The sequence below is a fragment of the Erithacus rubecula genome (assembly GCF_903797595.1).
Source record: "Erithacus rubecula genome assembly, chromosome: 6".
Classification (NCBI taxonomy): Eukaryota; Metazoa; Chordata; class Aves; order Passeriformes; family Muscicapidae; genus Erithacus; species Erithacus rubecula.
Genome location: NC_136688.1, coordinates 56022764 through 56047712, shown reverse-complemented (window position 1 = coordinate 56047712; position 24949 = coordinate 56022764). Strand labels below are relative to the sequence as shown.

Genomic DNA, 24949 nt, shown 5'->3' with positions numbered 1-24949 from the left:
GTTTCAACCCATTGGGTTGAGGGAAGTTGAAGGAGTTGGAGGGGATCTGGAGGCTTTGCCAGCTGGAGTTGGTCCTTTGCCAGCTCTTCCCTTGCAGCTTAATCGTGGCTTTTCTGCCCCACTTGTTTGTCAGAGTGGGAGGGGTGATTCCAGGCCTGGGATGGGGGGTATCTCTGGGGACATTGCAGCAGCAGGTTTGGTCCCTTGGCATGGACGATCCTCCCACAGACACAAACAACAGAGTGGGATCCCTGCTCCACACATCCCTGCTTACATCAAAGGGTGAAGTCCCTTTCTTTTTGGAGCCATCCTGCAAAGTATTCCCTGACCTTTGTGTGGTTTTAAGTGTGCCTTGTTGATCTGAGGTAGGAAACATCCCTAGTGTGAGAAATTGGTGATTGTCCCATGCCAGCAGCAGAGGATGAGGGCTGAGCTGCAGAGGGATGTGGAGCAGCTGTGACTCCAAGGTCAGCTAAAGGCTTGGGCTGCTCTCCCAGTGTCTGATTTTTGGCCTGTTTTGTGTTAGATGAACACTTTGGATTTTAATTAGGATAGGTAAATAGAATAGATAAATAGTTAGGTTTTTTTTTCTGTGTCTGTGCAAGTGTTTTTCACTTAGTTGCATTAGGAACAACAGGGAAATGTAATTTTTTTTGCCACTTGGGCACAAATTTCAGCAATCAGAAATGCCTGATCTTCATCCCAAACTGCAGGGACCATGCTCCCTGTCCCAGCCAGCCACATGCAGCAGGCAGGGGCTTTCCCTGGCTAGGGCAGATGTTGTTGTTGTGGTCAATGACTGATCACTGCTTCCTCCCAGAGGAGCCTTTTCCCTTTCCCTGCCTGTCCCCCAGCCTGGTCTGAATGGGTTTTGTTGGAGCATTGTTGGGATGTGGCTCAGGCAGGCACCAGCCCTGTCTGAAAGGCTTTTCTTTGTCCCCTGTCCTGCCGGGGCTCCGGCCAGGCTCAGCCACCCAGGGAGGAGCAGGTGCTGGCAGAGAGGCACAAACAAAAGCAGAGTATTTCTGCAAGTTTTACTGAATTGCAGCTCCTTTGGCTGGGACAGTGCTTTATGATTTTGTGCAGCTTTCTGTGCATCAACACCTCTGTGTCCTGCTGGCTTGGGTAGGCAGTGTTCACTTCCTGAGGCTCCTGCAGAGTGGAGTATCCACTGGATTTAAGGAGTTTCAGGAGCCATCAGTCCTCCTGTAGGATCCATCAGGATCACTGATCACTGCCCCAGAGAGGAGGAAATCTGGGGTAGCACAAACTGCCTTTGCACCAAGAGAACAAAGCTGAGCCATCTGCCACAGCTTCTTTCAAGAGGCTCCTGCCTATCCAGGCTAACAATACAGCATTTCTTCAAAGGCTGAAATCTTGCTTGCATGCTCAGAGAAAGCACTTGCAAAGCTCCACATAATGGTGCCATATGGTAGATCTTGCCATAACAATCCTCTCTATTTTCTGCCAGCAGCTAGACTTTGCACCAGATGGGTGAATGACTGATGTCCTTTATATCTGCTTAACACCCCTTGTCACTGTGAGGCTTGTGATGAAACACTCTGTGTGGGGTGTGCGCACAGGGCAGGGGGCTGGGATGGCTTGGCTTGGGAGGACAGGAGGAGCCCCAGCGTGACCCAGGACCCCCTCAGTGACTCTCTTCACTGTGGGGGGTCACAGTGGCATCTCCATCCCTGCAGAGTGATGCTCTGGTGGCTCCTCAGAGAGCTCAGATGCTCAGAGGAGCAGCTGAGACTGGTGTGGCTTTGCCTGCCCCTGAAGCACAAGGTGCTGCCTCTCCCTGATCCCACACCCTGCTCCCAGCCTGCATCCCTGCTGCTGGAGGGATGGGTTCAGAGGAGATGCTGCCCCAGACATTCCTCAGTGCTTGTCTTCCCCAGGCTTTGAGGAATTTCCATTTGCTGCTCCTAATGGGGCTTTGCAGCCTTTTCACTTCGGAGTTAGTGATGCAGAAGAAATTAGAGCAACCTCCATCCTGCCCTGCATCCTGCCTGTGATGTGTGTGTTTTCAGCCTGTGAAACCAGAGCAGGTAACCTGCCTCGAGTCCCTCTGCCCAGACTCCAGCAGCTGACAATTTTTTGGGGTTTGAGGAGGTGAACCCAGGAGGAGGGTGGCTGTGCAGTGTCCCCAGCCCCCCACACTCAAGAGGGGTGCAACTTTTTCCCACTGATGTTGTCTGGGCTTTATCCCTTCCCCTCACATGGAAGGTGGCTTCATCCCCTCCCTGCTGCTTTATGAAGTAGTGGAAACTTGTGAGCCTGAGGAACAATAAAAAGGTCTTTGGCAGCTTCTGAGATTTATCCCAGCATTTGTTTTTGCTGTACTTAGGGGCAACTAATGCATTTCATCCGAGCTGCTCTCTGGATGCTATCAGGAGATGGTTAGGAGATAGTATCCCCTGTCACAGCCATTAAATCTTTGCCTTTGAAATGTTCCCTGGTGGTCGATGGGTCTGTGGCTCATGATGTGCAGTGCTGGGGCAGGATTCTCCATGCATAACTGTCCCTTGGAGCTGAGCCTTCCCATCCTCTTGGCATGCTGGGATGATGGCTGTTCTAAGTGCTGCTTGAACAGGGAGCATATAAATGTTAGGAGAATGGTGGTGTGATCAGTGTGAGCACTGCTGTGTGTCAGTAACAGCTCTGGGTTGGGAACTCATTGCTGCTGATATCCAGTTGTACTTAGGAACTTCAGTAATGTGCTTTTCCCCCCGGTTTCTAATCCAATAAGGAGAAAGTATGAGGTTTGGGGCTTTGCAAAACAACATGGCTTTTAAGTAGCAGCTGAGGGATCAGCTGCAAAGCCAAGCTTTGCATTTCATGCTTGCAGGTCAGCTGTTGTATTTTGCAGCCTGGTCCTTCTAGCATTAAGGACTTCAGGTTTTTGAGAGCCACTGAATGGTGACCAAAGCCATTTCCCCTATATCTGCAAAGAAAAGCAAGTGGCTGGTGTCTGGAAAAAATTAAAATTGCAGTAACCCTTGTGTCCTGAGCAAGCCACCCCTTCAAATCCAGAGCCAGATGCTGAGCATGGAGCTCCTGGCCCCATCCACTGCTGTCTCCCAAAACCAAGCTCCCTTGGCTTATGAATCACTTGTAAGAAGGCAAACCAAATGATTGGTAATATCTGCTTTTAAATTGACTCTGCAGGGATCCCTGTGCTATATGGAGACTTTTACCAGGCTGCCCAGTTTCTGGTTTTCAGTGTGAACAGTCTGGACCTGCCAGGCTCCCAGCCCAGCCCAGCACTCACAGCACTGCTTTTCATCACCTTGTGTTGTTAACACCCTCCCAGATAATCTCTAATGCACCTTTTGATAGGCAAGCATCTGATAGAGAAGTCACACACCTATTTGGTCAGAAAATAAAGGTTTTCTACCTACCTGTGTTCCCTGGACCTGAATGAACCAATCCACTGAGGAACTCTGTATTTCAGCAGAAACAGCCCAGTAACTGCAGTGTCTGTTAGTGCTGCAAACCAGCATGGGGGCTTCCCCAAAAAACATGCTGTTCCCAACCCCTGATTTTACAAAGGAGCCATGTTACAGCACAGTGTGAACCTCAGCTGAAGGCAGAGAGCACATAAGGAGCTCCTTTGTTTCCAGGAGAAGTACAAGTGAAGTGGAAAAATAATACAGTCTACCTGCTAAATGCTTTCCACTTTGCACTTCCTAAAAGAGGAGGCCACATCCCTGGGAGATGCCTGAGCAGTTCATTTGGTAACACATCAGTGACCTTAACTGAGGCATTTAGGTTTTTGGCTTGCACTTGCTGTGGGTGTTTCTGGCTCAGGTCACCATGGAGGGTACCAGCCTCTCTGGATGGGGAATCTGCTCCAGCAGCAGTCTCCTTCCTGACTGCTCAGTGGCTGGGTGGTGTTGCTGTTCTTCTGAGCAGGACTGGGCAGCAGATGAGTTGTCACCATCCCCAGCTGGAAGCATTCCTGCCAGGAATAGCCTGTGCCTGCCTTGTGTCCATTTGCAGATACCAGTGTGAGCTGTCTGTGCTGCTGTGGGATCTGTTGCTGGCACAGGCTGGGTGTTGCTCAGCGTGGGAACATCCCCAAGGTCAGCTTTTGGCAGCTGAGGCCTTTGCAGCCCTGCAGGGAGGATCCTGCCTGAGTGCCCAGCCATCCTCATTCCCATGAACTCCAGTGTTCAAATCAATACCATTATTTACAGGGACCAGCTTCCCTTTCCCAGCCACACCCAACATCTGTGATCCAGTCTGATGCCTGCTTGCACAGGATATCTTGGGTGTCAGACCCTGAAATCATAGAAATCACAGAATGGTTTGGAAGGGAACTTAAAGATCTTCTCATTCCAGCCCCCCTGCCATGGACAGGGACATTTTCCACCTGACCAGATTGCTCCAAGTCTCACCCAGCCTTGGTCAGAAGTAACCTGCTCTCAGGATGACCCCTTTGCACCTGAGTAAGTTCTTAAAATGCCATTAGGATGCCAGGTGTGACTAAAGCCAGGCCTGTGGGGGATGAGGGCTTGTCCCAGCCAGTCCCATTTCCATCCTCTGCTGCTCCATCAGCACCAGGCTATAGCTGCCTTCTGCTTCCTGTGGCTGCATTCTTTAGGTCTCACAAACCAGAGTGGTACCTCATGGAAAACTTTCAGGATCACATTGGTGTAGGGCTTTGGAGCCTCTAAATCCATCCAGCCCCTTTGTGAAACCCTTCCCAGAGCATGATAAAACCTTGGCAGGGTTTAGCCCCAGCCCAGCCATCCACAGTGTTCCTACCTGAGCATCCCTGTCAGGCAGGGGACATCTGGAGCCACCCTTGACCTGCTGGCTTGATTTCCAGCTTGAGCAGCTCCCTGGGGTGCCAGCAGCAGAAGCAGTGTAAAATCTGACAGAAAAGGGAGCTGCTGCTTTGGTCCTGTGAGGAGGTGAGAGGTCCACATCCAAAACCTTGCTTATTTGCCAACTCTGTGCTTTATTATGGTAGGAGGTGCACTCACCAAAGGACAGCTCTGCTTGGTTGGATTGAATCCATTTAAGCTGTCACAGTTGTAGATAATAGGCTGAGACATATTTTTGTTGTTTTTTCAGGGTGTATGTACAATTGTGTGGAAAAAGTGCACTGGTGATGCACCTGCAGGGTGATCTGAGAGTGCACTGTGCACATCAATAACTCAGGCTGGAAATGTACCCTGGGTTAATTAAAATGGGAGAAAGGTCTTCCAGATGAGGTCGGTGAAAAGGTCACAGGAGGCCAAGCTCAATAAATAACAGTAAAAAAAAGTGTATATGAGGTTATAGGTACAGATATGTATGTGATAACAGAAAAGAATAAACTAAGTGGATACCTCTCTTAAAATACACTAATATTGAAATATGAGCACCTTTGAAACCTTTAGCCTATTAAAATAATTAATTGAATTAAAATATTAAAGCAATACATGCTGTCTGCCTCAGTTAGATGTTTGAAGTGATGGTAACATGAATCAACTGCAGCTGGAGTTTATTGGAGGGCTAAATCAGATATTGATGACCATAATCTTTCCTGCAGAAGAGGGAAGGAATATGTATTTTATTTATGTCTGTCCAGTGTGTTCAGGTCAATAAATGAGCAGGGTGGACTGGGGTCTTTCTGAGATTAGGACAAAAAATTCATTGTGGGAGAAGGTTAACTAGGCATGAGCACTTTGAAATGCTGTTATTCCTTGTTGCTGCTACTCATTCTCTTGGCTGTGAGCAATTTCCTTTATTCAGGAAATTCATAAAGGCAGAATGAATAATCATCTTTTATCTGTTTTGCTTATTCATTAAGAAATATGAATAGTTGATTTTTGCTCGTGTTCTGTAATTGCAGCTGTGAGTTGTCATGGAGAAATTAAAAATACACAGTGATAATATTAGCAGAGGTTGGCTTGTCTGAGCAGTTGTTTTTAAGCTCTCAGGGTACTGTAGCTGAAGTATGCTGAGGAGGAGGCATTTTTATTAGTGATAATGAAAACAAAAGACTTTTTTAAAAAAACCCCAGAGATAAATCTGCATACACTGAGAATTGTAGCTGCCTGAATAAAGCTGCAGCTGGAGGAGCTCCTCCTGTGGCTCAGGGTGGGTGTGGAGGAGGGGGGTAACAGCCACTGATTAGTAAGGATTAATATTTTTTTTTTTTTTCCAAGAAAACAGCCTAAAAAGAAAGCAAGGAGCTGGGTAGGGTGTGTTCTGAGGCAGGGGTGTGCTGAAGGCAGGGGAAGCAGCAGCTGCTGCTCTGACAGCGGAAAAACACGAGATGAGGGACGGGGGGAAAATGCTGATTGCCATTTCCCCTGACACCACAGCACTCTGGGATAAATCAAACTGGTGAACTTGGAGAAGAATGCCTGGAAGAGAGGGAAAAAGCAGTGTGACCCCTGAGAAGGGAAGGCAGTGCTGGCTTCAACAGGCCATTATTTATTGGCTTTTTAATTCCCATGCTGGACCCCTTAGTGCCAAGCATTGCCAAAAGTTCACACTTTGTTTTTTCCTTCTATTTTTTTCCAGTTTTTGGGAATAATCTTGGATCTCTCCTGTGCTTCATTTCATGGTGCAAGAGATCTCATCTTCACATTCTATAGCCTTGCTTACAGAAGTTTCTAAACTCTGTGCATCCATCCAGCAGGAGTAAATTCACTTGCTATTTATCATGTTTTTATCATCATTTATTGATGCAGCGACATGTTTCTGTATATGTGTATATATATATGTATATATATATATATATATATATATATATATATATATATGCACACACATATGTATAAGTAAATCCAGAGAAACAGAAGCTGTGGATGCCTCATCCCTGGAAGTTTTAAAGCCAGGATGGGACTTGGAGCATCTTGGACTAGTGGGTGGCATCCCTGCTCACAGTGGATGGGTTTATGGTTCTGCCCAAAACAAGCTTTTCTGTCATTCTATAAACATACATATATGTATATACAAACCCAGCACAAACCAGCACATTTTAAATAATCATTATTTCAGTTATGGCAATGGGTGACCCCCAGTCTCCTCCATGTGCTACACTTACACAATTTATCAGCCAGAAAGGTACACTGGATTTAAAGGTTTGTCATCTTTTCTTACAACCTGTAAGGGTATTTTGGAGTTGCAGACCCCCTCAGTAGGAAATTGTTCCTTATTTAATCTCTCCTGCCCAGGTGCTTCATGCAGAATGTTTGATCCTGTGGGATGCAGGGGAGGGAATAACCCATGCTGGTCACACTGTGGTCGTGGGGACATGGGTGGGCAGCACTTGGGCTCAGCCAGCTCCAGGAGCCCATTCCTGAGGTCAGGAGCTCTGCAGCATCCTGCAAATCCTGTCTCCCTCCTGTTGCCCCCATCAGAGCCCGTGGCTGTCAGTCTGTGGAAGGTCATTGAAACATGGCATGAGTGAAGTGGCAGGGACTGGAGTTTGTCTCAAAAAACTGTACTGTGAGTTTGAGCTTGGACTTGATGCTTTTCCTGCTGGGAGGGTTGAAATTTCTTCCAGTGGCTTTTTTGGAGAATGGTGTGAGATCTCACCTTCAGCAGAGCTCGTGCCATGCTCAGAGAGAGGGGGTGAGGTTTGCTTGGCTGGAATGGAGAGCTTTCAACAGAGCACACAGCAGTGTTGTACCTCCTGGAAATAGCAAAATACACACTGAGAATCAAAGCTTCCTATGAGGTTTCTTTTAAAAACCATATTCAAATGAAGAACCTGTTTCCTTGATGTAAAGGTGAATAGTTTAGCTGTATGAGATAAATATTTAAGAGCAGCATATCTCTTTCCAGTAAAAACACTCCAGGCAGAGATTTCCTTTTGGTAGTGAAACGAGGCTGCTGTTTTGTGTGCCACTGACCTGATTCCAGAAAAAAGTACTAAAAATAGTGAAGCTGGCAGATCCTGACACAGGAGGCATCCAGGTGGAAGGGGCAGAGCTGTGAAAGGTGAGGCTGAAGTGAGGGTGATGGACACTGACCCACTGGTTGTGTTCTCACTCTGCAGCTGCTGCCAGCATCCCACACTGTGGTGGGAGTGTGTGGATTGCAAATGGCCCATAAAATGAATTGCCAGTTAGAATCACCTAATTAGCAAGCTCATGGTTATTAATTGAGGGCCCATATGGGTGTGAGTTTCTGCAAAGATTGTTAAAGGCTTTGTGGGAGCTGCATTTCTACAGTGGGCTGTGAGCCCCCAGAAAACAGGTGCTGTTGCTGTCCTTCCTTGATCTTTTGGAGCTGGAAAGGACAGATTCTGAGCAGCCTGCACTGAGAGGCACATCAGTGAGCCTAAGGCAAGGGCTGGAGGTGGCTGCAGGAATCCCCATGCACACAAAAACCAGCAAAGCCCTGACTCTGCACAGTTGAGTCACTGGCTCCCAGTAACAGTCGTTAGTCACTCTTTGATTATGAGGATTTTCATACTCACTGCTGCCACACAGTATTTATTTAAACACCTCTCCCAGGCATCCTGCAAGGTATCATTAGGTAGGTGTCATTGAGTGATGCAGGGCTGTGATGACTGAACATGTTAGAGCTAGGGCACGATGAAATGTGCTGTGTGAGACTTATGAGCATTTCTGCACCTTTTTTGGATGTGTTTGCACATTGTCATGTGCCAGCACCTACCTAATATGTTCTTCTATTTTATCCCTTCTTGCTCCTGCTTAGGCTACAGCTTGGTTTAGATTTTTTTTTTCTTGATTAATAAAGCTTCACATTTGCACAAGTTGTCTTTTTAGGGTATGGGCATTTTGAAAGTTTCAGTAAATATTTTTCTAAGGACCTAAGTGCAGATGTGCTTGGCTGGTGCTTTCATGCCTGATTGTCATTCACGTGGCCAGAAAGTGGGATCACAGTGGAAGCAGTTTCCTGTGCTCTCTCAAACCCTCACCACAGAGATAAATATTCATCAAGAGACCCTTGTCCTCCCCCACACTCCCAGGTTTACTTTTCCAATAAGCTGAATTTCAGCCAGGTCCCAATATAGGTATCATCCTGTTGGTCACCTTAAAACTTTCAAAAATGTGTTCAAGGCCAGGTTGTATGGACCCTGAGCAACCTGGTTTAGAGGGTGGAGAATGCTGGAACTAGATCATATTTAAGGTCTCTCCCAACCCAAACCATTCTGTGATCTCTATGAACTGATGCTGAAGCAGAGCTTGGATTCATAGCCTGAGGAGACAGCAATTTTGATTTTGAGGCATGGAAAGGTGACAAGACTTGCCCAAGGCTGGGGTGGAGGCTGGTTGGCTGCTTGATAGGAATCTCTGACCTCCCAGACTGTAAGGCCATGGGAATGTTTGAGAATGGTATTTGTTGGAGTAGTCCCTAGCCCAGGTTCTCCTCCCTGGGTGCAGGAGGATGAGATGTGTCTCCCACTCAGGTTTTCTCAGTCCTCTCTTTTCCCCCAGTCTCTGTTGTAGCAGCATGTTTTTTTTTTTTCTGTTATAAAGGTGCCCAAACCTGCTTCCAGAACTCCACCAGCATCAGCTGTGTGCAGCATGGTGGGTGGAAGATTTGGGGTAAAAAGATCAGGGAAGAGGCAGAGCCTCCTCCATGAATATGTGAAAGAAAAATCTCCACACCACCTTTCCTTTTGAGGAGTAATTTCATCAAGAAGAGAAATCAACACCTGCAGTGTTGATAAGCCTGTCTGAGATGTGTGGGGTTGCTGGCACCCCTCTGACACTGGTGATTGTGCTGGGGGCTCCTAGGTTTGGGTTACAATAGCTGAAAGTTCCCTTCCTTGGCTGTGGGTGCAATAGGAGCTTGAATTAGAGCAGCTGAATTTCTCAGCTTGGTCTGTGGGCTTGCTGATGCAGGGACCCATCTTTTACTAAAGGCATCTTGCTCAGCCTTCCCCAAATGGGGCTTTGATTGGGGCACAGGAGCTGCCAGTTTCAGCTGGTAATTGTCATATTGTTCAGGCTGGGAAGCTTTAACAGTTCTCCATTTGAGGCTGTTTTGGTTGCTGGAATTCAATATGTGATTTTGGATGGGGATCCTCTTACTGAAATCCACTGTCTGGGTGGGATGGGTTGGCTTGAGGCCATGGCAGAGCTTTCCTGTGACCTTCTGCAGCCTCTCCAGTTCACTGCTGCCCCCAACCCCTCCAGCAGGAGCACTGTCACCAGTGGTGGTGATTGTCATCATTGTCACCAGGGGTGATGATTGTCATCATTGTCACAGTGGTGGTGATTTTAAGACACCCATGTTTCTAAGATCAATGCTGGCTTTAGCAATGAGCCTCCCAGCCCTGCCTGAATGTTTTATTTACTTTCCTCATAAAAGCTTTGACCTACATCCAGCCCCAGGAAGCAGAGGCTTTGATGGCACTCGGGCATCCCAGTGGAAGGCAGGCTGCTCCTCACCCAGCCTCCACGTGGAAAATGGATGTGTACTTTAAAACAGCAGATAAACCAATAAAGGCTTCAGTCAGTAAACAGCTTTATCTCTGCCAGGCAGTACGTGATCCAGTTTTGATGGGAGAGGATGTACTGCTCTGTGAACTGTAGGCATTAGGAAAAGAGCTTTCTATTTTTAGCTGTAGGGAAACAAAGCAAAAGCCAAAACACCTACAGTTTTTGATGATATGAGGGTGTCAGCAGTGGAAATGGGCTGGACCACTCGGGGTGAGGTGCTCCAGTGAAGCAATGATGATAAAAATGAAAGGTTCTGTTTGAACTTTTCTTTGCTGTGTGTGTCTCAGATGAGACTGCTCACCTGAAGCTGTCAGTGTGAGTCTTGTGGGCAGCTGTGATGGCTTCATGGGTGTCCTTTCCAAAACACTTAGAGCCTTTAAAAGCAATGAAGGAGATGTCTGGGAGGGACAAGGCAGGGAGGTTTGCAGCCCAGAGTCAGGAGAGGTCAGCAAGAGCAGGATGAGAATTGGCATCATTCCCTGGCAGATGGAGAGTCTCGGGGTGATGCTGTGGGGTCACTGTTGGGCTGTGGTGTGGCCCCACACTGCTTTACACTGCTTGTCTGGGGGGCTGTGTCTGTGCCATCACCTGTTTGTGTGCTCAGGTTGCATGTTTTGTGTCTCTTTCCCCCTTCCAGGACGAGCTTGACCTCACAGACAAGCACAGGGAGGCGATGTTTGCGCTGCCGGCCGAGAAGAAGTGGCAGATCTACTGCAGCAAGAAAAAGGTGAGACCTGCTGGGTGCTGAGCCTCTTCCCTCTCTTGCAGCGTGGGGAGGAGCTGGGGGGAGAACACAGCTCTCCTGGGATGCCAAGGGGTGTTTGGGCTGTCACAGAAATGTTCCTGGAGTGAGCCTGGGAAAACAAGGTCCCCAGGCTGGAGGGGGTGTCCCCACTCCCACACAGTGTCCCCAAGCCCATGCTCATCCCTGCCAGCACATCAGGGCCACGTGGAGCTCTGTGGGCACTGAGGTTGGGCCTTGCAGGGGTGAGGGGCTGCTCACCATCTCCCTAGAGCCCCTCCCAGTACCTAAAGGGGGCTTAGAAAACAGATGAGGGTGGACATGATAACAGGGGCTGTTGCAGTTGGGACAAGGACTAATGATTTTACACTGCAAGTTTATTTAGATAAAAGGAAGAAGGTTTATACAGTGAGGTTGTTGAAACACTGGCACAGGTTGCCCAGAGAAGTGTGGATGCTCCATCCCTGGAAGTGTTTCAGGCCAGGTAGGATGGGTTTTGGAGCAACCTGGTCTGGTGGCAGGTGTCCTTGCTGGCAGCAGGGGCACTGGAACCAGCTGATCTTTAAGGTTCCTGCCAACCCAAACCATTCTAGGGTTCTGTGATTCCATTCCCTACCTACTGTGCCCCTCACCTGGCTGCAGGGGGTGGCTGGGCAGTGCTGGCAGTCACTGGCCCCCCTCAGAGGCTGCTCTCTGCTGTAAATGCCTCTTTTCTCCTGCTCTAGCAATGGCACCAGATTTTCCATCCCCATTTTAGGCCAAGAGCAGGCTTACCTTGCTCATGTAGGATTAAGTTTTAAGCCTCTCATAAATACCCCTGAAATCCCTGTATTATTGTTAGACAGAGGCTGCCATGCCCGAGATTTAAATTGGAGGGGAGAAGGGATGTTAACAAATTACAGGCCCTGCTCTGGATCAACAGGAGAATGGGCAGGGGATGCTCCCTCCTCACTCCCTGCTGGATAAGCAGAGCCTGGCCCTGGTGTGTCTGGATAATGGGAGAGTTAAATCAGGCAAAGCTGTGTAATTATTATTGTGAGTGGAGATTAGGTGCTATCTAATCTCCTGAGGAAGGGTTTAGATGGAGCTGATGGTGGCTCTTTCCAGAACCTCCTTGCTCTCATGGCTTTTTAAAGGCTTGCTCACAGGGGAAGGAGCCACAGAAGAGCCTGGGGCATCCTCTGAGGTTCTGGGGGCTGGAGCCCATCTGAGGCTGGATCCTGGTGCTGCTCCCCATTCCTCTGGCTCTTCCCAGACACTCCTTCCCCACTTGGGAGCTGCCCTGCTTGCTCTGAGGGAGATGTGCTGGTGGAGACAAATGCTTTTCTTCTGCTTTTTAATTAAAAATGAGCCAGAAGACATCAATGAAGGCTCCAGCCATGGAGGAAATCAGGAATTCCATGTACCAACAATCCAGAATTGTCCCCTGAGCAGCTTTTGCTCTTTACTCTGCTGCTGATTTTGGCTGGTGCTTCTGCTTTGCTGTTGGTGTCATCCACCACACTCAGCTCTCCAGAGCGCATCCCAGATGTTGCTATTTTATATGTTCCTGTGATGGATAAGATTTCCTAAAAGAGAACCAAAAATGAGAAATTTTTTGCAGTTTTGTCCTGGAAAGAGACCTGACAGCAGCACCTGGCCTTGGCAGCTCCTGTTGAGAGGAAATAGGGGAAATCCAGCTATTCCCCAGGCATGTTTCCTTCCCTGGAATATTTCCCAGAGAAACCTGTATCCTGGTTTCTCTGCCCTGCAGCTGGTTGCATCCCGGCTCACAGGGCTGGCTTGGCAGGGTGGAGGCTTTGCCCATGGATTCTCCATCCATGGGTTTGATCCCATCCCTGGGCACTGCACTGCTTGAGCTCCTCGTGGTCCCAGCCCTGCTGCACACCCTGTGTTACTCACAGACACAAAAAGCATCTCCTGATGGGGCTGGTGAGTTCTGTCAGCAGCAACCCGAGGAGGAACTGAAGTCTGCACTAAATCCAGCAGTGCTGGGGCAAGAGAGAGATTTAAAGATTATTGGAGAGACTCCCTTTGAAGCCATCTCTATGGCTGGGATAAAGCAGGGAAGTGCACATGCATCAGCAGAGGGATGAATCTGCTTTTAGCAGTGGTATTTCTGGATGATGACTCGTCCCAAACCTCATCCCAAAATACTTCTCTCCCTGCTGGCCCTGCTCTCCAGGAGAGGATATTGCCTGGAATTGCAGGAGGAAGCAGGAGGGTTTCCAGATCTGCTGTTTCCTTGGCTGTGGGTTTGTCTCAGTGGAAGAGGATGACTCAGGATGGCCTTTTTCCAGAGGGAGTTAATGATTAACTCTTAGTGCTTAGTCTGCAGGACCTGTTTCACCACAGGAGGTTTGGATCCTGACAGCTCATGTAGGTCATGCCTTGTTAAAGCAGCTCAAAGAGTGGCTTTTATGAGCCTCACAATATGGGTGGGTACAGGGTGATGGGGCAGAAGCTCAGGATAAATAACCAGGTGGGAGGGATGGGTAGTGAAAAACAGCTCATGTGAATGCAGGGTCTGGCTCTGCCCCTCTCCCTTTGGGTCCAGCTGAGCATTTCTAGAGCTGGAATTGAGGAAAAATGACCTGCAGGGATGGCAGTGATGCTGAGCTCTGTAAACTTGTGCTGAAAACCTTGTGGCATCACCAACCCTGGGTGCATCACTGAGCTGTGTGGAGCACAGCTTGTATCTAAAATTTCCTCAGGGATAAGATAAAAACCAGGATCCTTTCCCATTAGGAAGAGGCAGCAGTGGTGATTTTTCAGGGGAAATACATGATACATAGGGAAATGAGTGATGTCTCTCCAATAATCCTCTATTTCCCAGCCAGACAGCTCTTTCCCCTCCAAATGTGCCTTCCACCCACTCCCTCCAGAGAGCTTTGCTTTCCAGCTCCTTCTTCCACTTGCCCTGCTCACTGCTGCAGCTTGTGTTCCATTTCCTTCATTTAAATCACATCAATTCCCCATATTTCTGCTGCAGTAGCAGAGCTAAGAGCAAAAGCTGACAAGGATGGCATTCAGGGGAGGGGAGGGGAGGATAGAACAGCTTGGCATTTTGCCATGCTCCAGGGTCACCTGGGATGGATGGGGAGGATTTCATGGCCTCTGAGCATCCAGATATACCTGCTGTTATTGCAGCAGCAGGTTGAAATGCCATCTCAGGTGTCATTTGCCCAGGCTGACTGAGAGAAACTGGCTCTTAGCATGGCTGGGGGTGTTTTTCACTGGGAAATGTTTATGGTTTTTATCTTTCAAGGTAATTCCCCCTTTAGTTCCAATCACAACACACTTTTGTTTAAGCAAGGTTTTTCTGGCTCTGTGGCCAAGAAATGCATCTGTTAGCAATCTTTTTGGGTTTTAAAGGGAAGCTTTTCAAACAATGAACCAGCTGACTACGAAAGGCATCTGGTCATGCTGTATTTGCTTATGGGGAGCATAATTTTTAAACCCTGGGAAAAGAGTATGAGGGCACGTGTGTGCTTGTGGAGGAGAGGGTATAGGAAGTGTTAGCATATGGAAAACCAGAGCAGGCTGGGCTGGGCTGGTTCAGACCCTGAGAGCTCAGCTTGGGGAGAGTCTGTTGGAATTCCAGCCCTTTGCAGCTTGGCTCCAAGGGGAAGCAGCTTTGTTGGATCATTTAGGTGTTGCTCCAGGGATCCCTGCAGGGATGAGGAAGCCCTGGGGGGCTGTGGTGGGCTCAAACCCCCACCAGCACACTGCTGGCAAAGGCTGGGCCATGCTGGTGGAGCTGGGCTGGGTTTAAACATCTTTTACAGGCTGCAGGCCCCTTGGCTTTAAAACCCATCCATGCCACAGCCTGCCTCTCTCTGACCTTGGAAACAGCATCCAGTGGAGCTTCCAGAGCAGTCAGGGAGGGAGGGGCTGCCAAAATGCAGTGAGCTGCCAGCTTTCCCTGGCTCTGCTGTTGTGGAGCAGCAAGGAGGGGTGGGGAACACTGTGCAAGGTAAGCTGTGTCAGGACAGTGTGTAAAAATGAAGGGGGTGTTTCTGGTTTTGCTGCTGGTGCCAATTGAAGAGGGTTTTTTTTAATCCCTTCTTGTGTCTTTCCTGGGGCAGACCAGCCCTGCAGGTGGTGCCAAGAGGGAGGTGAACTACCAAAATCATAGAATTTTTAGGGTTGGAAAGAGCTCTGGGATCACTGAATCCAGCCATTAACCCAGTGCTGCTGTGTCCACCCTTAAACCCTGGCCCCAGGTGCCACATCCACAGGATTTCAGTGCTTCAGGGATGGTGATTCCACCACTCCCTGGGCAGCCTGTTCCACTGCCTGACCACATTTTCAGTGATAAGTTTTGCCTAATATCCAATCTAAGCCTCCTGTGGCACAACCTGAGGCCATTCCCTTTTGTCCTGTCACTGCTGCCTTGGAGAAAAGCCTTGGCTGTTGTCACTGCAGGGCTCCCTGGGGCTTGCATGGAGCTGCCTGCTGTGATCCAGCCCTTTCCTGCCAGCCTTGTGGGGTGTAGCTTGGTGTGCTGGGTGTCAGGGGGGTAGGGAACTCAGCCAGCCACCATCAGTTATCCCAAAGCAGCTCCAGATGCAGGTGTCCCAAAGCACCACCATGGGCTGTGAGTGTAGGGAGGCAGCAGGTGTGACATCCCCTGCAGACTGAGGGTCTAAAGGATGTTGCCAGAAGTTTAGGGAGCAAAGAAGGTGTGACAGAGCACTGAGGAGCATCACAGGTGTCTGGGGAGACCATGGGGACATGCTGTGAGGCTGCACTGCTCCCAGCTGCATCCTGCAGGTAAGGGCAGCAGGAGCTTGTGGGGATGCACCTGGAAGGTGCAAATAGGCTGAGACCACCTTGGGATTGCTTTGAGCCACCACTGGCTGAGCACCCACCTCCTCTGAGCAGTGGTCATGGGGAAGAGAAGAAAGTCTGGCTGTGGGACTGCTGATGCTCCAAGGGGAGGCAGGGGAAGTGTCAGGCTCCTCACCAAGGCTGGGGAGTGAGAGATCTCCCTGGGAACAGCCAAGGGATGGCTGGAGCTGGCAGATTGGTGACCTTCTCTTGAGAAAGCTCCTGCTGATGAGGGGTCATGACTGGGCACTGCTTTCCCTGGGGTGCTGATGGAGCTCAGTTATTGTGTTCACATCACAGCACCCCCTGCCCCCCTGGAACAGAGCAGTCCCTGGCAGCATCCCTCAGCCCCGTGCACAGAGCTCAGGGACACAGAGGCTGTGACATGAGAGGGTGGCATGGTGACACCAGGGATTTGTGGTTTTGGCAGGTCCCTGGATGGAAGAAGTAGGTGAGGGGAGCAGGTGGAACAAAGCAGGGGATGGAGCAACATCTGCCCGTGTCTGCACAACTTTGGCACGTTTAATTTTTGCAGTTGAGCACGTGTGGTGGCACATTGGGGCCTGGAGGACACTGAGGGATGTTGATGTGCAATTAAAGCCATCAGTGTGTCTCTAACAGAGCAGCTCAGTCTGGGTTCCTGCTCTCAGATCAGCTCTCACTTCTTTGCTGCTTGAGAGCACACACAGCAAAGGCTCAGCCCAGAGAATCAGAAACTGGGAGATGTTCAGTGATGTGATGGAACACCCCAGGGATACTCACACTGGAAGTGCTCAGCTCAGTGCCTGGGCACCCCTCCCCAAAGGCAGGCTGCAAAATCCACATCCCCAAAACCCCCCTGCCTGCTGGGAAACCCTTTTACACACCCAGCCTTCCAAACCCTGATGCTGGAGATGTTCCTCCCTCCTCCTGGCTCTGAGCAGAGCCTTGTGACTCACTTCCCTCCGGGCTGTGGCTTTGTCAGAAGATTTCTCTCCCACCAGGAGCACACCAAAGGACACTTATCAGTGTGCTGTAGACCATTAGCCCCAGTAATTACCACTGAGCAACATCCTGCAGAGCTGAGGGGAGGGAAGCCCCTGCCCTGATCTTTGCCTGCTTTATTGTGCAGCCCCCTTTGCTGGGAAGCTGCTTTCCAAGAGCCTGCCCAGCTGCTCATCGGAATTAATGAGGTTCTGCTGCACTTAATTGAGAGCACTCTCTAAATTGGGGGTTTCAGGGAGGAAATGCAAGAGCCCGAGGGAGCCGAGCAAAGGGAAATATTTATAATGCAGCACGTTAATTATAAATGAGCAGTTTAGCCAATTTTGTTGTTCAGCCTCCCCTCCACCCCCTGGAGACCTTTATTTGCTCCAGTGCTTCTTTTCAGCCCTAAATGAGCAGCAGGTCCCCTCCCTGCTGCCTCACAGGTGTTCACAGCACGGGGGAAGGTGCTGGGCTGTGGCTGAGCCAGCCCTGCTGCTTTCCCTCCCCATTCCTCACTCCCTGCCCAGCTCTCCAGGCTGGCCACATCTGGCCACATCTGCTGTGCCAGCCTTGCCACCCTTCCCAGCTGGTGTTTGGTGGGAAAGAGATGCTCCTCATACGAGGGGCAATGGCAAAAACCTTCTCTGACACCTCCAGCAGGTGACAGGACCCAAGGCACCCATGAGTGTCCCAGCTCTGCTGTCCCTGCAGTACATTTGCTTGCTGGACTCTCAAGTGGGGCAGGAAAGCTGGGAAAATCAGAATGGCCAGAAGCTTTGTGCAGGGCACAGGCAGCTCAGAGGAGGGGTTGGCATGAGTGCCCAGTGCTGGGAGCCCTGATGGCATTTCAGACAGAACTGACACTGAGTCTGAGCCCCAGCCCAGCTGCCTGCCACCTCTGAGGGGCTCTGGGGTCAGGAAAAGTGCTAAAGCCAAGGGCAGAGGTTTCCAGGCCCCTTGGTGCTCTCAAAATTGTTCTGTCCCTACCCTGGAGCCAAGGAGGGGTCAGGTCTGGAGGGACAGGCTGTTCAGCCCAAAGTGAGTGTCATCCAAATTACCTGTCTTTGACTCCTCGTGTGCTCATCTTGGCACGCTGCAGCTTGGGAAGTTTGGATGCACAAATGTTTTCCACGTACACCTCTTGAGCCACAGTAAATATTTGGGATTCTGCTGCTGTCCTTGCTGAAAGCAGCCCTGGTTGTCTGCATGCACAGACGTGGGGACAGAGAGATGGTCCAGCTCCCACCATTGTAGGTGTTTGTGGTGTGGGGTGAGGTTTACAAACTTCTCTTAAAGTTAGGGAAGGGGCAGAGCCATGCAGCAAAGTCAGGCTGTGATCAGAAGGTGCTTTCTGATGGAAAATGTTTGGGATTTGTGTAGATTTGTTGACTCCTGCATGGCATTTCTGCTCTGAAATCTTCTTCTCCTTTTGATATCTATGTGTTTAGGAAAATAAAATGAGGGAGAAAGTTAATTATGAAGTATTCCCTCAAATTCTGCCCATTTACTCCATGCAGCCCCTGGGAATGGGCAGCATTGGTTACCTGAGCTGGGCTCAGAGCTCTTCAATCATGTCGTACAGGAAAACCCCTCATGAACCCTGACAGATGTGGGGCATCATGCACCAGGATGGCCAAATGAGGCTCTGCATCATTCAGTGTCACAGACCATGGGCCCAGGGGTGGCATCCTTCAGGAGGTGACATTGCCAGATGCATGTTCTCACCCAGTGACTTACAAAGTCCCCAGAGGAGCTGTTGTGCCTGGAGTCTCTCTTGGGATGTTGATAAGTCATGCTTCTGCTCCAGGAGTGCAGCCTAGATCATGTCACATTTAAACACTCTGCATTGCTTATAAACATTTCTCCCCCTGAGCATATTCAAGGCTGTGCAGCCAAAGCTTCAAGGGCACTGTAGAGTTGAAACAAGAGATGTAAAATTTCAGTGTGGTTCCCTTGAAGCTGATAATCACAAGACTGATGCAGTATCAGTGGGGCAGTGTTTGGTCATGGGCAGGTGGTGTAATTGTATTTTAAGTATAGCAGTTCAATAAACCAGCTAATGTTCCCAAAGCTGGAGTCAGGGGTAAGCTCAGAATACAGAAAATCACACTTACATTAATATAAAGCAATGCAAAAGCTCAGGGATGCTTCAGAAGTGGTTGATCATGAAAGGCAGGGGATGTTAATACTACTTCTACTAATCTGGCTTTGTTTCACTTTTTTTGTCCCCTACCAGGACCAGGAAGAAAACAAAGGAGCCACCAGCTGGCCAGAGTTCTACATTGATCAGCTGAACTCCATGGCTGCTGTGAGTATCCCCAGAGCTCTGGTGCCTCTGAGCCCCTGTGGGGCAGCAGGACAGTGGGGACAGTCTGTCAGCACTGTGCCTGGGGGGGGCAGGTGTCAGCAGAGGCAGTGTCTTTGTTAGACCAGCAGGTACAGCTGCAGAATGGAGATGTTCCTGCAGCACCTGGGGTGTTTGTGCAGTCACAGAACCGTGGATGGGGTTTGGGTGGGAGGAACATCCAGTCCCAACCCCCTTCCACCAGAGCAGGTTGCTCCCAGCCCCATCCAGCCTGGCCCTGAGCCCTGCAGGGATGGGGCAGAGGGTGAGCAGGGGCTGTGGGCCAGGAGGGAATGTGCTGCTTCCCTCTGGGAGAGGCAGGAACACCCAGTGCTGGCCACGGGCTGCCAGCCAGGCAGAGCCCTGAGCCTGAGCAGAGCTGGTGATCAAAGCCTGCCAGATGCCTGGAGGGTGCCTTTGATCTCCCTGACGTGCTGCTGAAGAGGAGCTGGGTTAAATGGAGGGGTCAGCACTGCTCCTCCTATCTCTGGGACCCTTTCTCTGTGCTTTGGATTAGCCCAGCTGGGGCTGGCAGGGCTCACCCTGACACCTCTGGGGCCCAGCACTGTTGGGTGGTGCAGGAGAGCTGCCTTAGCTGTAGCTGTGACCATAGAGCAGGAGCAGGGATCAGGCAGCCCTGCTGCAGCAGTCAAATGCCAGCCCCAGCCAGAGAGCAAAATCCAGTGTGGGAGATGCATCCTGTGCACACAGCCACTGTCCCCAGCTGGGATTCACCCTGCTGGGCTGCACTTGGCAGTGACAGGGCTGGCTGTTCAGCATCCCCATGGCCTGCTCTGGATGATCTCCAATAGCCTAATGTCTTTTTTTGGATGTCTTTTTTATATTGTGGTGCCTGAAACTGCCCCCAGGGCTCAAGGTGAAGCTACACCAGTGCAGAGCAGAGCAGGAATTGTGTGGGGGCTTGGAGACAGTGCCCTCATCCCTCTGTCCCAGTCCAGGCTGTCTCCTTGCAGACCATGGAGTGATTGTCCTCACTGCTCCTTTCCCAAGTTCTATGATTGCCATAAGGATTTTGGACTTGCAGGATGGGTTTGGCACAGTGGGTGGTGGGTGCTGCCACTCCTGGGGCACACAGAGAGATTCCCCTCCTGATTTCTGCCTTCCTGCTCTCACAGAGAAAATCTCTGATTGCCTTGGAGAAAGAAGACGAGGAGGAGAGAAATAAAACAATCGAGAGTTTGAAGACTGCACTGAGGACAAAACCAATGAGGCAATTCCCTTCCCTCTGCTGCCTTCACTGCTGTGCTTGTGCCTTTGGATTGAGCTCTCTGGCAGAGCAGGGGGTTAAATAGGAATAGAAATGGGAGCTGTACAGGGTGAGAGGGAGGCAAGGACTCTGAGGCACTAATTGCTTCTTTTTATTGTTTCACCAGCTGCTTTTTTTGTGTCACATTTTGTCATTTTGTTCCTTTATCTTGGTCCTTTTAGTGGCCAAGAGCTACCAAGACCTCCCTGTCTGTTCAGGCAAATCAGGCAACTTCTTTTTATTTTTCCAAATTCTCCTTTGTACTGAACATGAAGTAAAAATTCCTCAAAGATTGATTTATTTTTTTTTTTTCAAGAAAACAGTTTTTATTGATCAGCTAGGCCCTTTGTTTCAACTTCAACTCCTCTTGCACATTATAAGGGAATAAAGTCACATGAATCTTCAGGCTTTTATAAAATGGGAAAAAAAATTGATGGGGAGGATAAGTGAAGGCTGGGACTCTTTTTGAATGTCTTTAATTTAATTTTCTCTGGAGTCTGCATGCACACTTTTGCAACACTTAAGGTGCCTCAGGTTGACATCCTCTGATGGGAATACATTCCACTAGGAAATGCCTGACCTGTTTTGGTTATGGAAGAAACAAATTTACTATTGCTTGCAAATACCTTTCCCTCTTCCACCTGTGGTGATGGTGAGAAATTCCCAAGGTCCAGGGTGAGCACCTCATTTCTGTGACACCTTGTTGGTGCTGGCCCCTGCAGTGAGCAGGGCTGGTGGCCAGCCATGAAACTTTACAAAACCATTAAAAGTAGGGTTTGAGTGTTTTTTGAGGGATGCTGCAGGCTCTGTAGAAAATCTTACCTGTTGGACCTACTTATGCAGCCAGGAAAGTGAACACCAACTTTCCTATTGACTTTGGCTGGAAGAGGAGCAAGCTTTGAAGCAGAGAAAGCAGTTTTCCCCAAGCCTGCAATTACCCCTTTTGTTGCTGCCCATCAGCATGGCTTGTTTTGAATTAAAACCATCCCAGTGCTGGGATGTTCTTGGCTCGTTTGCTCTCCAAGCCAGAGCCTTTTGCCAAACCAGAGGACACCAGCCTGGATGGCACTGGGCATGGGGGCTCTAAAATCAGCAGTGTGCAGTGTTGTGACAGCCTGGGGCACTGCCCTGTGTTTGCTGTCTGCTCTCTGTTCAGTGGTGTTGTAAGTCATGGTAAAAATCAGAAATCCCTTAAAATTGAGCTGAGCCTGAGGGAGGGGAAGGGTGTGGATGGTGAGGTAGGAGAGGTAGCAGAGGGCAGAAAGGCTGACTGACACTGAGATCTCTGCAGCTGATGAGGAGGTGACTTCAGGGCTTGGAATCTTCTTCCAGCTCAAAACTGGTCTCAAGACTCAGGTTGGTATTTTTTGCAGCGTGACTGCAAACTTCAGCCTCCATCCTGGGACTTGTGTTGATGGCTGGGTTAGCTGGTTCTCTTTGAAGTATCCTTGCTCTGAAGAACCCTGTGCAGGTGGTGCCTGGTTGCTTATGCTACCAGCCACCAATTAAATTGATTTTCCAACCTCATCCCTGTGTCTGGGCCACAGGTACCCACGAAAAATATAGAGGAAGATTCTGGGTTTACATCAAGTTAACTCTGAGGGTAAGACAGACCTTTAGCATTTGTTTTAAAATGAAAACAAAAAGTGAACATCCTTTTTCCTGGCAGGTTTGTGACCCGGTTCATCGACTTGGATGGCTTATCATGTATCCTCAACTTCCTCAAAAGCATGGACTATGAGACAGCAGAGTCTCGAATACATACCTCGCTCATTGGATGTATAAAAGCACTAATGAACAACTCCCTGGGCAGGGCCCACGTCCTGGCCCACCTGGAGAGCATCAATGTAATTGCTCAGAGTCTGAGCACAGAGAATATTAAGACAAAGGTGGCAGTGCTGGAAATCATGGGCGCCGTGTGCCTGGTTCCCGGGGGCCACAAAAAGGTACTGGAGGCCATGCTGCACTACCAGAAATATGCCAGTGAAAGGACTCGTTTTCAGGTAGGTGGGTCTCCACTCAGCCCTTGAAGTTCAGCATTCCTGTCCCTTTCTCCTCCTGAGTATCTAATTCAGCTTGCAAATGTTTTGTTATGGCTGTTTGCAAGTTGAAAAATCCAGCTATGTGCAGTGGCAGCTGAGCAAAGAGGGAGGAAACAATTATTTGAGGTGATACCCACCAAAAAAACAAACCAACCCGGGCTTGCTTGTGCAGGGTCACTGGGATCACAGCTCTGCAAGGCTGCAGCATACCTGGCTGGGCTGGTGTTGGCCCAGGTGGGTGCTGGGGTGGCCAGCAGCTGATGGTGCATCACCAGCTGTGGGAGCATCCCGAGGAGTTGTTCCTGCCCGTGTTCCCTGGCTGTGTGGGCAGCACTGGGGCTGTCACAGGGCATTTCAGTGACTCCTGGTGTTTGGCAGACGCTGATCAACGACCTGGACAAGAGCACGGGGCGGTACCGAGATGAAGTGAGCCTCAAGACAGCCATCATGTCCTTCATCAACGCCGTCCTGAGCCAGGGGGCAGGCGTGGTGAGCTCGGGGACAGGGGCTGCGCTGGGTTTGGGGTGCTTTTATTTCATTGAGCTTCCTGAGGATGCTCAGTGAGCCCACAGCTGTCCCTTTGCTTTGCAGGAGAGCCTGGATTTCAGACTCCATCTGAGATATGAGTTCCTCATGCTCGGCATCCAGCCAGTCATTGATAAGCTAAGACAACACGAAAATTCCACCCTGGACCGGTGAGAAGTGACCCCAGCACACCTGGGATCTCTGTTAGCCTTTGGGGAGATCACCTGGCTCTGGAGTCACACTTCTTACAGAAATTCCTTGCTGTCTCCAGGGAGGGAGAGAAAAATTCCAACGTGGTTTTGCTGCATTCTGATGTAGAGTTGAGAATATCAGGGGTTCAGGGGATGCTGTCACTCCTCATCCACCTCTTCTCATCCCAAAAGGCTCCTTGAACATCATCTAGTGACTAGGAATGGAGGCTGAAGATCCAGTTGGTCTTTCAAGCCCTCACAGTGTCTGGTCCACCGAGAGACCAACTGTCTGTAATTTATTAATTGTCACATTTGTATCTGCTTTTAACAGGTTGTTCTGTACTTTTCCCTTTTCTTTCCTCAGGCACTTAGATTTCTTTGAAATGCTTAGAAATGAAGATGAACTGGAGTTTGCCAAAAGATTTGAGCTGGTGAGTACGGATGCTGCTGATGCAGACACTGGCACTCAATGTCACAGTTAATTTTAAAATCACTTGTGTGCCTTGGGATAAAGAGTGGTCTTCTGGATAAAACAGGGAGGTTGGAAATCTTTCCTGTTGCCCTGCTTTTTTACAACATCTGTCCTGGAGCCTGCTTTAGCCCTCTGGCTGTCCAACAGCTCTGTTTGCCCCTCGCAGGGTGGTGGGGCTGGTTTGTCTGTCACTTTTGGGGTGGGGATGACCCATGGGGTCTGGAGCTGAGACTTGGGGAACAGGCAGTGCTGTTGTGGGTGCAGTGCCTGACCTTGCCTGGCTCCTGCCCACAGGTCCACATTGACACCAAAAGTGCAACGCAGATGTTTGAGCTGACGAGGAAGAGGCTGACGCACAGCGAGGCGTACCCGCACTTTATGTCCATCCTGCACCACTGTCTCCAGATGCCTTGTGAGTGCCAGGGCAGCCAGGAAACCCACAGGCAGCCCAGATCTCCTTTGCTCAGTCTCTCCCCTTCCTTCCCTGCAGATAAAAGAAGTGGCAACACTGTCCAGTACTGGCTGCTGCTCGACAGGATCGTGCAGCAGATCGTCATCCAGAGTGACAAAGGGCAGGACCCTGACGCCACTCCCCTGGAAAACTTCAACATCAAGAATGTTGTACGGATGTAAGTGCTCAAATGTCACTGTTATTTACTCACTGCTGTCACACAGTGATGTTCCTGCTCCTTGGCTGGAGGAATCCCTGCAGCTGCTGCCCTCCCAAAACTCACTCACCCCACCTCAGCAGTGAGCCCCATCCTTTTTGTTAGACAGCACTTGTGAGCAGTATTTGAGATTTAGGAGTTTTTGTGTGTTCCCTGATAAATTTTACATAACCCTGCTGAAGGGAGACACAGCAGAGCTGTTAGGTGTATACCAGTTTGGGAGCCTTTAATCCCACTTCCTTAGTGGTGTTCCTTGCTGATGATGGTCTCCTATTTGCTGTAGTAGGATTGTCTCACATGCATTGCATCTCTTCTCCTTTTAGGTTAGTCAATGAAAATGAAGTAAAACAGTGGAAAGAGCAAGCAGAGAAAATGAGAAAAGGTGAGTGATGGAGAAATGCACAGTGTCAGCTCTAACCTTGGCTAAACAGTTAACATACACATGTATTTATATGTTTATTTATACATGTAT

The 24949-nt window shown here is 49.6% G+C and overlaps 1 protein-coding gene across 3 annotated transcripts in view; it reads left to right on the top strand.

Moving 5' to 3' along the window:
• Nucleotides 1–24949, top strand: part of DAAM1 (dishevelled associated activator of morphogenesis 1) — an 86342-nt gene that overhangs the window by 37907 nt on the left and 23486 nt on the right. For all 3 annotated transcript variants that reach the window (XM_079309305.1, XM_079309303.1, XM_079309304.1), the window contains 10 exons: nucleotides 11065–11154; nucleotides 19205–19276; nucleotides 20449–20543; nucleotides 22249–22582; nucleotides 23000–23110; nucleotides 23213–23316; nucleotides 23702–23768; nucleotides 24104–24221; nucleotides 24300–24438; nucleotides 24801–24859. In XM_079309305.1, the coding sequence (XP_079165431.1) occupies nucleotides 11065–11154; nucleotides 19205–19276; nucleotides 20449–20543; nucleotides 22249–22582; nucleotides 23000–23110; nucleotides 23213–23316; nucleotides 23702–23768; nucleotides 24104–24221; nucleotides 24300–24438; nucleotides 24801–24859 (1189 nt within the window). The remainder of the gene's footprint in view (nucleotides 1–11064; nucleotides 11155–19204; nucleotides 19277–20448; nucleotides 20544–22248; nucleotides 22583–22999; nucleotides 23111–23212; nucleotides 23317–23701; nucleotides 23769–24103; nucleotides 24222–24299; nucleotides 24439–24800; nucleotides 24860–24949) is intronic.